Below are 13,725 nucleotides of genomic sequence, written 5' to 3'. Positions count from 1 at the left end.
TGAGAATGATTCAGCATCGTTTATCCGTATCAGCTTTGGAGAAACGGTTGGTTGGGTTGGTTAGAGTGGTGATTCATCCAGAATCCAACTAGCGCTTCCGCACCATTTTGTTGCCACATCCTCGTTACCAAATTGTTTAACAGTTATTTGCTGCAGGACTATATCCAGTCTGTGCGGTTTAGGAACCTTATTAGGTTGTTGACGTCTAGTTGCTCTAGTTGCAGACAGTTGCTCGAGACTCTCGAACAGCGGTTTGCCCAGGTCCTTCTATAGGGCAGGGCATTCACAGAGGAAATGGAAGATTGTTTCTTTTTTCTCCGGTTGTTTACAGCAATGACAGTATGTGTTGTGAGGGATGCCCATTTTGGCTGCTTATTCTCCGATAGACCAGAAGCCAGTTATGACTGCCGTAAGTCTACAGGTGTCCCGTCGTTTCATGTTTATTAGTGTCGACGATTACTTGAGGTTGTAGGTGGGCCATAACGTGGGAGAAGCGGGAAAACTTGTATGATTTTGTTCGACTAATCACTAAGACAATTCATATTTTAGTGCAAATAGCCTGGCATCATAGCATTTGAATTATCTAGATGAGGAGCGCACATTTTCATATCGGCGACGAAGTAAACCATTAAAAAAAGTTGCTGTATTTGGCTTTCGAATAATCCACACGTCCAGCTTCAGCGATTTTTGAAGCTTCAGCATTATTAGCCTCTTCTTCTTCGAATTCGCTGCCAAGCCCTGCACCAGTCCACTCGGCATTCTTACAAAGAAACCAGCTGACGTCGCACCCTTTATGTGTACGTATGTCTGTATGCGCGTGTTTCTAGTTATGCTTTCCGAAAAAGAAATTCAATTGTCATGCGAACGCATTTTAAGTAGGCTGCACTGACAACAATCCAAAAACAACAAGAAAATCTGTCAATGCGGCAAAATGTTGCAACTTGCACTGCATTTACCATCGCGAATGCCTCTATGGGCGGCTAGTGACGCGTTATGTGCCCATTACAACATATAAACATATCTATACATACTTGCAACCAAATGTCTTGGCCTTTCCACGGTGCCAATAAGGAGCAGCCACACACACCACCGCCACCACCACCACCGCCGCCAAAGTCAGCGCGGTCTTTGTTGTCACCAGTCACTGTTTTGCAAATTTATAATAGCAGCGGCGATTTGCAACACTGCGTAGGTGTTGTTGCACGCCATATCAGTGGCAATAGCCATTAGGTTGACTCTGATTTGGTATATTTCAGCCCGTAAAGTGGCTAAAAAGTCGAATGGCGAAAACGTGGAAGAGCACTTAAGTGCCTGTATAGTTGCATATAGACTCACACACACATACATGCATACATATGTATGCCTACATGAGTACACACGCGCTTCCTGCGGTTAAAAGCTTGACATTTCTGTCTACCAACACATGCGAATCCAGCGAATGCGGCACATTTTCAAAACAGTTGGCGCACAGCCGGCAAAATAAATTAATAACAAATAATAAAACTGTCAAATGACCATTGGCCCGAGGACGCTTGGAGGCCAAGCACGCAAGAAGTTAACTACGTATGTATGTATGTAGTAGTGAAAAAGTAAAAGGCCGAGTCGATTCACTTGAACCGTTGGATAGCCACCAGCCAGCAGCCACCGGTCGTCAGCCGCTGGCCGCTAACCGAAAACAGCCAATTAGAGCTTTCACCCAAGAAATGAATGGGCTTTCGTATTTCTTATTAATATGTGAATAGGACAATTATTATTATTTTTAGTGATTTATTAACATTTGTAAAATACTACATATTTCTCTTAGGTGAGTGCTCGTATGCCTCCCGCAGTTATTGTAAATACTTCATCAATTTTCCACATTTCAAATGGGCTGTTGACACTAAAATAAACTACCTCAATCGATTTACAAACTTGTCTATGCATTTCTCCACGAGTGGGTATCATCTGTGTGTGTGTGTGGGTGTGCGGGTGTAGATAAGAGACCGCCACTTGGGTGACCGCCACCTCTGCCAGCGATAGTGGCATGCGACATTCATGAATTCTCGTTGTTTGCTTGCACTTGCAATTGATTTGCCACAATTGAACAGATGTAAAAAGTTTTCAGGTTGTTTCCATCAAAAAAATTACTTAAATAAACAATTGAGTTTCATGCAATTTATAATTTTAAGCATTTGTTTTCGCAATAATTGCAACGCAAAGCTTTGACTATTTGTTTGCATATGTATTTTTTCATTATTTTAATTTTATATTTTTTTTTATATTTTTTTATATTTTATTATATTTTTTAATAACTTTATTTTTTACTTATTTATTTTTTTATTATTTTTATTTTTTTATTTTATAATTATTTTAGTTTCTTATTATTTTATTTTTAATTTATTTATTTTTTTGTTATTTTTATTTTTTATTTTTTACTTATTTAATTTTTTACTTATTTCTTTTTTTTATTATTTTGGTTGGTTGGTTGGTTGGTTTAAGGGTGACCCCGCATCGGAGTGCCACATAGACCGCAAGTTGGGTCCGTTGTGTTGCCCTAGAGCTCATTATTTTAAATGATTTCCCCACCTAACCGAGATTTTTATTGTAGATTTTGGTCAAAGATATTAATTCGTTTCGAAAATTTGATGAGAGATTCGATTTTCAGGTCCGAGAGTACTGAAAGATTGTCAATTGTTGGAGAGCCTAGAAGAGCGAGTCGACTTCTGGCTAGACCGGGACAACTGCACAGCAAATGTCTGCTCGATACTTCCTCATCTTCGTCCGCGCAGTATCTGCACAGGTCGTTTTGAGGAACCCCGAGCCGACGTGCGTGAGTGCCCAAAAGGCAGTGGCCGGTGATAAGAGATGTTATATGCCTTAGTTCGTGTTTCGAAAGACTTATAAGGGTTTTTGTCTGTTTCAGATTGTAGGATGGCCAGATTTGTCTGGTCGTAACGCAAGTAGTTTCCACTCGCCACCTCCGATCAGCAATGCTGTGAAGTTTTCGATCAATGAGCAATTTACATGTTGAGAGCGGAATGTGGATTGTGGGTAAGTTACTAACATTTGATTGCGCAGCTCCAGCTCTTGCGAGCTCATCAGCTTTGCAGTTACCTTCGAATCCACTGTGACCCGGTATCCAGATAACTTGGACAGAATTCTGAACACTTATTTCGTTAAGAGATAAGAGACAGGATCGAAACACATCTGAGTGGGTATAAGAGGAGCTGAGTGCTCGAACGGCCGCTTGACTGTCGGTGAAAAAGCAGATATCCTCTAGTGATATTCTATTTTCTAAGAGAGTTTTCGAAGCATACCAGATAGCGCATACTTCCTATACATAGTTCTTACTACCACAATAAACACAAAATTTAAAGCTTCAAACTAACAAAAAAAAAAAATAAAAAAATTCAACAAGTTTTCATCATAATTCCAAATTTTTCGTTAGAATTTATTTAAAAGAATTGAATATGCACTTGAATTTTGGTATAAAAAAGTTCAAAAAATCTTCATCAAAATTGTAAACGTTTTAATGAGAATTAAAATTAAAAAAAAATGTCTGGCATGCAGTTTTATAGTCCATTAAATTTAAAGTGGCCAGTCTAAAGTGGCTAGAAATTTGCGTTGACATTTGACAATTTTTCTCTATTTTTTTGTTTTTTGTTGGCCGTCTACTGCATCTATTCCATATACAAAAATTTCGAGTGTTCGTTATATGGGCGAAAATGTATAGTACCGTTAACAAAAAAAAAAATTGTGAAAAACGAATGCGATTTGTAAGTCACTTGCAACTTCTTCTTCTTAATTGGCGCTGTAACCGCTTACGCGATTTTGGCCGAGTTTAACAAAGCGCGCCAGTCGTTTCTTTCTCGTGCTAACCGGCGCCAATTGGACACACCAAGTGAAGCCAAGGCCTTCTCCACGTGATCTTTCCAACGCAGAGGAGGCCGCCCTCTTCCTCTGCTACCACCAGCTGGTACCGCATCGAATACTTTCAAAGCCGGAGCGTTTGTATCCATTCGGACGACATGACCCAGCCAACGTAGCCGCTGGATCTTTATTCGCTGCGCTATGTCTATGTCGTCGTAAAGCTCATACAGCTCATCGTTCCATCGTCTGCGATATTCGCCGTTGCCAACGCGCAAAGGTCCAAAAATCTTACGCAGAATCTTTCTCTCGAACACTCCAAGCGTCGCTTCATCGGATGTTGTCATCGTCCAAGCTTCTGCGCCATACGTTAGGACGGGCATGATGAGAGTCTTGTAGAGTGTTAGTTTTGTTCGTCGAGAGAGGACTTTACTGCTCAGTTGCCTACTTAGTCCAAAGTAGCACTTGTTGGCAAGAGAGATTCTACCTTGGATTTCAAGGCTGACATTGTTATCGGTGTTAATGCTGGTTCCTAAATAGACGAAGTCTTTTACAACCTCGAAATTAACTGTCACTTGCAACTGGCCACTTTAAATTTAATGGGCTACAAACTGCATGGCCAGATTTTTTCTAGTTCTCATTAAAACGTTTAAAATGTTGATGAAGATTTGCCAAAATTCAAGTGAATATTCAATTTTTTTAAATAAATTCTAATTAAAAATTTGGAATTGTGATGAAAATTTGGTGAATATTTGCAAACATTTTTATTTAGTTTCAAACTTTAAATTTTGTGATTGTTGTGGTTGTATGACCTATGTTTAAAAAAATAAATAAGTAAAAAAAAAAAGAAATCAAAAATAAAAATAATAAAAAAATACATAAATACATAAATAGTCAAAGCTTTGCGTTTTCTAATTCTCATTAAAACGTTTAAAATTTTGATGAAAATTTGTTGAATTTTCTTTATTTCTTAGAAAGTTTGAAACCATACGTTATATTGCTTTTGTTGTAGCATGAACTAAATACATTTTTATAAAAAAATTTAAACAATTAGAAAATCAATTAAAAAACAATTTAAAAAATAGAAAATAGTGTGAACTATATTTTTATACAAAATAAGATATAAAAAAATTAAATTAAAAATGAAATAAAAAATAAAATAATAAAAAGTAGTGAAAAACTTTGCAAAATGTCGTGAACAGCGATAATCCAAGGCCTCGCCACAATTATACAAAGAATGTATACAATAGAAATTCCGCAGCTGAACATAGCAAATAAAGGGTGACCAGATTGCAGGTACTTTTTCCAATAAAGTTTTTTTCACGTGACCCAAAGTACAATGAAAAAACAGTTGCTCCACGGTCGGCATCATTTGCCTTTGAAATGTTGATGGATCTGTAAAAAGTAAATAAAAATTTTTTTGTAAAATAAAGTTGTAGTTATAGTCTGTTGAACTGTACTTTTGAAATTCGAAAAATTTTTTTCATAAATTTCACACTTTAATTAGGTATGTTTGTATCTATGGGGAATTTTTACAATCGACTTCCACAGAAATACGCCTAAAACTATAAAGAATAATAATCTGCTAAAAAAATCGATTTTTTGAAAATTCTGGACGTATGTAACCCCTTAAGAGCCACGCATCGGTGAAGAGGAAATGAGTATTCAAACATTGCCGCAAAATCTACTGACTGCGTAAATCGTATCGCTCCGCAAAACTCATGAATTCGGCGCTATTTGCATAAATTTACTTTATCTTAGTAACAATATTTGTCTACTAATTTCTTTAATCAATGTGTAGCTTGCTATAAAATTCGTTTGCCGCCCATTTAAGATAATCTCAACTGCAGCCATAACAATTCGATTACAACCGATTGCGATCTTCAACAAAAATCTTGCCACCAATTTTCATCTCATGCCGACTAAATTAGAAAATACCAAATACAGACATATTCATACACTTGATTGTTTGTAAATGTATGTGTGTATGTGTGTATGCAGGTTTGTATTTGTATTTACGCTGATCGCTTTGAATGCGCCATATCTGCAATCAGTGCATGCAGATGCCTATCTGAACGAGTTATTTACTGAAAGAGTGCGCGCGTGTGTGTGTGTGTGAGTGTGTTTTGCAGTGTGCGGTGCGGTGCTTCTTTGTGGATAACGCTGTCCAGTTTGCGCAACTCACATGGAAATTTTTCGCAAAAAGAAAAGGCGTACAACGCACGTACTTACATAGCCAATTACGCGCAACAACTTGGTTAAATTGCAATTTTCGTAATGCAAATGTGTTAAAATTGCTTAGATAAATGGGTGCGTCTGAGTAATTTTCAAAATAGCCGCAAATGATGGTTGGAAGCAGATATAGTCAAACATATGCGCAGTGGCAATGCGTTAGTTAGTTGAGAAATATATTAAAGATTAGCTGCCACTGTATCATTGGTCAAACTTAGTTTGGAATCGAAGATCTCATATGGGTTAGGGAATAAGTTCGCAGCGTTTTTACCGAAGACTTTTATTTAAACAAAAAACGATAATTATATCAATACATTTTTTTTGTTGTTTTAGCAAGTACAGCACTCAGACACAATTAAATCCATTGTACTGCACTCGGATTCCCTTTTTAATTTTCTTTAAACCTACCCGACCGCCGAAGATCTCTGAGTAGATCTTGTGGTGCCAAGGAGCAAGGAGCCAAGGTGGTTGCTTCTTAACACATCTAAGTAATTTGAGGAGAAAATGGAAAAAACTGAATTTTTTGTGCTTATTAAGCCGATTCACCCTTAGAAACCCACTGTTTCGACTGTTGTTTGGTCTTTGGTGTGTGGTGATGGATCCATGTTTCGTCCACGGTTACAAAACGGCACTAAAACTCCTCCATATTGCGATTAAACAACGCCAAACCTTCCTGTGAAGTTGTTACACGATTGCGTTTGTGGTCGACTGTGAATTACTGGGTAGTCTGATAAAGGTAGCTGTAAAACACAAACTAACTGACGCAGTACGTTAAAATTTTGACAGGAGTCAACTGACAAATGACTGTTGACAGGAGCAGTATTTCTTTTTCAGTAAAGAGGTCAGAAATACAAAAAGTCACGGACTTATTGACCCGCCCTCGTATATAATTGACGCGTACACACCCTTTTTTGGGTGTTTGGCCGAGCTCCTCCTCCTATTTGTGGTGTGCGTCTTGATGTTGTTCCACAAATGGAGGGACCTACAGTTTCAAGCCGACTCCGAACGGCAGATATATTTATGAGGAGCTTTTTCATGGCAGAAATACACTCAGAGGTTTACCATTGTCTGCCGAGGGGCAACCGCTATTAGAAAAATGTTTTTATTAATTTTGCTTTCACTGAGATTCGAACCAACGTTCTCTCTGTGAATTCCGAATAATAATCACGCACCAACCCATTCGGCTACGGCGGCCGCCTTATTTGAAATATGTAATATTGTTTTGAGAAAAACGCGTCAAAGTTTTTTTTTTGCGAAATTTTACAGGTATCTGTCCCCTTAAAACATCGCGGTTTCATTGCTTTTCCTATTACTAAAGGCTTACGTTTTTCTGATCCATTCATATTTACTGCAAGTAAAACTGTCAACCTCTCTTTACTATGTTTTCCCCACGACACTTTTCATCTTTAAAAGTAAGCGTCTTGTCCGGTAAGCATTTGAAAAATAGGTTACAGCGAGTATTGAAAATGTCTCGGGCATCATAGTTTTCAATCAGTGTCTTCAATTTACCATGCCAATCTCAGCAAGCAGCATCATTAACAGTTCCACTTTCTCCACAAGCTTTTTTAAACACGACTACATTCCTCTTTTTGAAATTTGTAAGCCACCCTTCACTTGCCGCAAAGTTTTGTATATTTAGAGTAGATGCGAACTCTCTTGCTTTTTCCTTTAACAAAATTCCGCTAATAGATACTTCATGTCCGCCACACTGTCGAAGTCAAATGACCAGGCTTTCTTCCAGACGAGGAAATTCACCTGTTGTTGTTCTTTTTTCGTGCTCCAGCAGTTTCAGCAGCAGTAACTTTTTCCTTGTTCTTTATTATGGTGAATAGAGTACTGAGAGGAATCTTAAGTTCTTTTGCAACATCGCTCTTCTTCTCATCTCCTTCTACTTTCTCCATTAATTTCTACGTCGTTGCAATGATGTTTTCGTTCGAATTACCGAGTGCATAAAAATGTATGAGCATAATTCGAAATATAAATAGATTTTGTAGGGGACTCGTGATAACTTTAAATTATTGAGAGGTTCGAAATATCGCAGTATTGAATTAACGAGAGTCGACTGTATTAGTAAGATTTTTGAAATCAGCGAGTGATTCTTTAGAGGAAATAGATATTGACATCCAGTGCGCATTTTTGCTGTAAACCAGTGTAATTTTTAGTTTGCCGACTTGAAGTTTATTGAACACACCAGCAACGTACGCGAATAACTTTTTTCTGATTGTAACAGGTGGCGCTAAAGTAATCCTCCTATCAGAAAATGCTATAAATTTTGCGATTGACCCCTAATGTCAGTTCTGTTTTGACATTTGTGTAGTAAACACATGCGAAATACACGTTAATGAACAATGTTACGCTACACTGCTCCAGAACGCGGAATATTGCTGACTATTTATTTGACCAATAATCGGTCGGTGACTTTGGCACAACGTGAATTTCGTCGCAGATTTCCTCGCCGTCCAACGCCTACTGGTGAAACACTGCGATGTTTAGCCGCTCGCCTCGAAGAGACTGGCACAACACGAGATGCTGCCAGGCGTGGCATGTCGACATCGACCAGACGACGTGCCACGCAAATGGGTATCAGTCGACGGTCTTTGGTATATAGATTTTGGTATAAGATTTGAAGATGTTTCCGTACAAAGTCCAGACGGTGCATCAGCTGTTAGCTGCTGACCGCCAATCGCATCTAACATACGCTCAAGCCATCCTTAATCACCACCAAGAGGAAGATGATTTTTCATCAAAAATAATCAGGAGTGATGATGCCCATTTCCATCTTAGCGGGTACGTAAATAAGAAAAATTTACGCTTCTGGGGCACTGAAATCCGCGTGTAACCCACGAAGAGTCATTACACCCGCTCAAAGTCACTGTATGGTGTGCTGTTTTCGCTGGAGGAGTCATCGGACCTTTTTTCTTCGAAGACGTCGCGGGCCAAACGGTTACTGTGAATGGTGAGCGCTACAGAGCAATGATCAACGAGTTCTTTTTGCCGCAACTTGATGCATTGGGATTGGAAAACATGTGGTTCCAACAGGACGGTGCAACGGCACACACTGCATGTGCCACAACCGATATGCTGAAGGATGCATTTCCCGGGCACCTAATCTCCCGTTTTGCGATTTGCACTGGCTAGCAAGATCGCCTGATTTGACCGCTCCAGATTTCTTTTTGTGGGGCTTTTTGAAGTCGCGGGTTTATGTCAACAAGCCTCAGACTCTTGCAGCTCTTAAAGACAATATCCGTCAAGAATGTAAGGACCTATCGCCGGAAGTTTTGGCCAAAGTGATGGAAAATGCCATAAAAAAGGCTCAAATGGCAATCAACTGTGGCGGCGGTCATTTACATGACATCATATTCTCGACTTGATATACAAAAAATTAAAAGACCAAATAAAAATAATCCACAAGAAGAATCAAAGCTTTTCATTTTTTTTTAAATTACAGCCAAAAAAATGGCAAGGTTACTTTTGCGCCACCTGTATTTGCAAGTAGGCACCTTAAAGTTGGTTTAACGAAAGTCTCAACTCACTTTAGTCATAGTAATTACGCCTGCGGTAGATAAGAGTGGAGAGCTACTTATTTAAAATGAAAATTATTGACGTAAGTTTGGCGAGAGAATTTGCTTCTCCATAGCAATTGATAACTTATCGAAATTGGTGTACTAGAGATAAAAATTGGTGAGTGGAAATTCGTTAGTTGGTATTCGCGGAAACGCACAGTGCTGTTTGGATGACAGTAGCAAGAACACCAACCAGTCAAGGCAACCTAAAATTCGTATTTCAATTGAATTTTTTACGACCGTAGTTAGTCATTATGCAACGGAAGTAAGTCAGCTGCTGCTATGTAAAAGTTAAAATACTGAAAATTTGTGGCGACTTTTCATGTTTGTACATTTTTATTAGAGTTACTATAGAAGTGTAAATAGTAATTAAATATTAATAAAGTAAATATATAACAATTTTACTAATTCCATGATTTTTCTCTCTATTTATTTTGCAGCTCACCCCATCATCGCTAGAACCAAACGTATTTGCAGTTGCATCCCTACTCAACGCATACTTTTTTACCTGACAGTTGGCGGTGTACCTCATTTAGGCTACCAAACATCGTACCTAGTCACCTAAAATCTCCAGTCAACAGAGCTCCTTGCACTCACACACATCAACACACACACACATCCATCGAAAATGCCGCTGTTACGCACAAACTCCAGAGCGACACAACTGCCACTAACCTGCGCTTTTTCACTGCTGCTATGCGCACTGCTCATACAGGCTACGCCCACACCCAGCGCTGAAGTGTCGAGTAATGTAAACGACACCAAACCAGACAACTGCCCCGCTGACTGTGAATGCGTTTTGGCGCGGCATACACATTCGCACTTCCTGCATGCCAAATGCTCCAGTTTGGAGGGTTTGCGCTCGTATGCACCCGAAGAAGACGCACTGCCCATACATTCGTTGGATTTGTCTTATTTGAATTTGAAACGCTTGTCGCATCCGCTGGAGAAGCTGCCCGATGTGACATCGATTGATCTCTCGCACAATGAGCTGCACGAAATCGGACATCTAGGACGTCGCATTAAGAAGCTGAACCTCAAACACAATCGCATTACGTCGAGCAAATTAACTAAGCTGCCGGCGCATTTGCAGGTGTTGAACTTGCAACACAATGATATCACCAATTTACCGTTGGAATTCAAACGTTTGTCGAATTTGGAGACACTCGAGCTGAGTCACAATCAAATCAACTGCTCTTGTGAGACATTGGAAGTGCGCAATTGGCTGCAGGAACGTCATGTGTTCATGGAACATGCCATCACTTGCACATATCCCACAGAGGTTCAGGGTAAGCCGTGGTTGCAGGTGAAACAATCGGACATTTGTGCGCGCGAAAAGAGTGGACGCCTTCTCGATGAGGAGGACAATGAGCTGATGATGGGCGATCAACCAGTCGAGGGTTCGGGCGATCAGGATGATGAGGATGAGTTGGGCAAGGCATTCATTCCACTCGACAAGGCAAGCACTGTCAAGACAAGCGCGGTGCAATTGGATGCAGTTGAAGGTTCTGGCGATTTGAGTGATGTGAATGCACCAGTCAATTTGGTTATGACCACACTCGTGCTAGCCATGGAGAGTTCGCAAGAACAGGTTACAACTGATGCGGCACCACTGCCGATCGAACAAGTGGAAGAGGAAGAAGATGGTTCAGGTAGCGGTGATGGTCTACTGATTATACCCAACATTGCACGCGGTCACCTCATCACTGATGATTTCGAGGCGCCCGATGATGATGACACTGACGACGCATTCGACAATAAGCCACTAGAGCAGCCCACTTCAGAGGAGAAAGAGGAGTCACATAAGCATGCAGAGGATATTTTCGGTGTCGGCATGGGCATTTTTGATACCGACGCCAATGGTGCTGAGCAAACCGAGGTACCCACCGAAGTCAAAGCAGAAGCGCCGGTTACAGAAGAAGTTATCGTGCCCATCGTACAGCACAATGCCGAGTCGGAGAATGTGCCCGATGTAAATACCGAGGGATACTCGAGTGGAGAAGCCAGCGCCATTTTAACTGCAAGTGCGGGCGGTGAACCCAAAGATGATAGTAGCGCCACCTACTTCTTATTGGGTGTGCTCGGTCTCATTGTTGTCGGCTTGATACTCTTTGTGGGCATCAAGCGCTGCAAACACAATCGTAATGCCGCACACGATGCCGAAAATCCACGTCAAACCGAACTACTCGACATGGACAAGAAGAATCTGGGCAAACCCTTGCGCAACGGCAACGAGCATGCACCGCTTATCGGCGATCAAACCAAATTGGACCTTGCGAAACCGATCAATGGCACCGGTCAAAAGAAACCATACGATGCGAACGATGTGAAAGATGGTCCCGGTCAACAGCAACCACTACTCAAGGGCAGCAATGGTGCAGGAGCCAACGAACAAGTGGTGAACAAAGAAAATGCGCCACCAGCCACAGAAGCAACTGCACCACACGAATATCATCCCATCACACCACGTTACCCCACACCAAAGTCGCCACGTGCCTCCAAGTATGCACAATACCCACCACAAGGTACCGAGCACAACAACAATAATGATGATAGTTATCTGCCTTCGTCGCCCAAATCAGGACGCTACTCGCCAGTGTATTCACCCGAAACGGGACGCGTCAAAATCAAATTGACCGAAACACCACGCCCCAAAACACCAATGTTGGTGACACGCAGCAAATCGAATGCGGGCGATATCATAACGACGCCTGTAGTGGCGACGAACGGCATCGACAACACTCTAACTGTGCCCGGCATACATGCGCCCACAGCGACGTTGGTGAATGGCCACTAAGCGGTGTGGTGTGACGTGGCGCGGCGCAGCGTGGCGTGGTGCAGTGCTGTAAATGGGTAGGGACAAACTGACTAACCGGCTGGGGCTGAATGCGAGTACTGTAAACGGTGCTATCGAACTAAAATAACTAAAAATTAACAGAAATTTACAACAAAAACATTTACAGCGAGAAAAGAAATGCAAATTGTGAAGCTTTTAAGCTTTGAAAGAAAGCGTGCGAAAAAATTACAAATACATTTAGAGGTAAGGTTGTGAGAATTGGTTAGGGAGATAATGCGGAAAAAGTTTGTGAAATATTGGCATATCGATATTCACTATGTGCGAGTTTAAATATGGGAGGCTTGTGGGGTTTGTGTGCGCTCGCGTTCTTTTACCATCTGTGGTCTTTTACACAGTGGGTCAATTTCTATTTGAACCCTGGTCACGGAGAGCAATTAAAAACACAATTCTGGTCCAATGTGAAGCAGTGCCATTGTAGACGATTCTATTGATTATCTCTTCAGTCACTCACTTTGAATTTCCTACTTGAACTTTCCAATGAAAGCAACAATGATTTTTGCTTTGACCAGGCCATAGCGATATTGATTATACAAATACAACAATTTGTTGGGTTACTATCGAATAACAACTGAAGTAAGAGGAGGAAAGAAGGTACAAATACTCTCACTTTGACAATCATTCACAAATCAGCTGATAAAACAGCGCCACCTTCTATAGACTCGACTTGGATCAGCCCATACTTTTAGTGAACAAATGCGCGAAAATTCAACTCAACGTAGGCAAAAGCAGATGAGATGTGTGAGAGAAATGAGAGAGGAATCATAGGCAAGGATGATAAATAAAAAATATGAAAAGTTAAGTTAGGTTTTTTTTTTTTGTTGGGACAACTAGGTTAATGTAAGTAAGGCAAATAAAAGAAAGATGAATAGAGAGGGAGAGTTGTTTATATGTGTAAACAAAACAAAAAAGCAAATTAAACAAGTTTCTCCAATTACATCAGCTCAACTGTCAACCGAATACCCATAACGCGATACGCATCAGCTCAACTGCTAATACTCTCAAATCTACTGGCACCCGAGTAGAGGTGAAGCGATGTGCGCAACTCATCCCTGGTGAAGAGAATACAGAAGTGGCGTCGTCCGCGCTATGAGAATATGACAGAAGCGGTTGATTTTCTGACGTATTAGTATAAGATTTCTAATCACTTGCAGGCAAAGGCAAACACCCGAGTGTTTTTTGTTGCCATGAAAAAGCTCTTCATAAAAACCATCTGCCATTCAGAAGCGG

At 40.5% G+C, this 13,725-nt stretch overlaps 1 protein-coding gene across 4 annotated transcripts in view; it reads left to right on the top strand.

The window, feature by feature from the left end:
* Positions 1-13,319, top strand: part of LOC129244036 (protein windpipe) — a 150,542-nt gene extending 137,223 nt beyond the window's left edge. For all 4 annotated transcript variants that reach the window (XM_054881627.1, XM_054881625.1, XM_054881628.1 and 1 more), the window contains exon 5: positions 10,082-13,319. In XM_054881627.1, the coding sequence (XP_054737602.1) occupies positions 10,270-12,438 (2,169 nt within the window). In that variant the 5' untranslated portion in view covers positions 10,082-10,269 and the 3' untranslated portion in view covers positions 12,439-13,319. The remainder of the gene's footprint in view (positions 1-10,081) is intronic.
* The last annotated feature ends 406 nt before the right edge of the window (positions 13,320-13,725 follow it).

Source organism: Anastrepha obliqua, chromosome 4 (genome assembly GCF_027943255.1).
Source record: "Anastrepha obliqua isolate idAnaObli1 chromosome 4, idAnaObli1_1.0, whole genome shotgun sequence".
NCBI lineage: Eukaryota > Metazoa > Arthropoda > Insecta > Diptera > Tephritidae > Anastrepha > Anastrepha obliqua.
The sequence above is the reverse complement of the archived record's forward strand: the minus strand, read 5'-3'. Positions and strand labels throughout refer to the sequence as shown.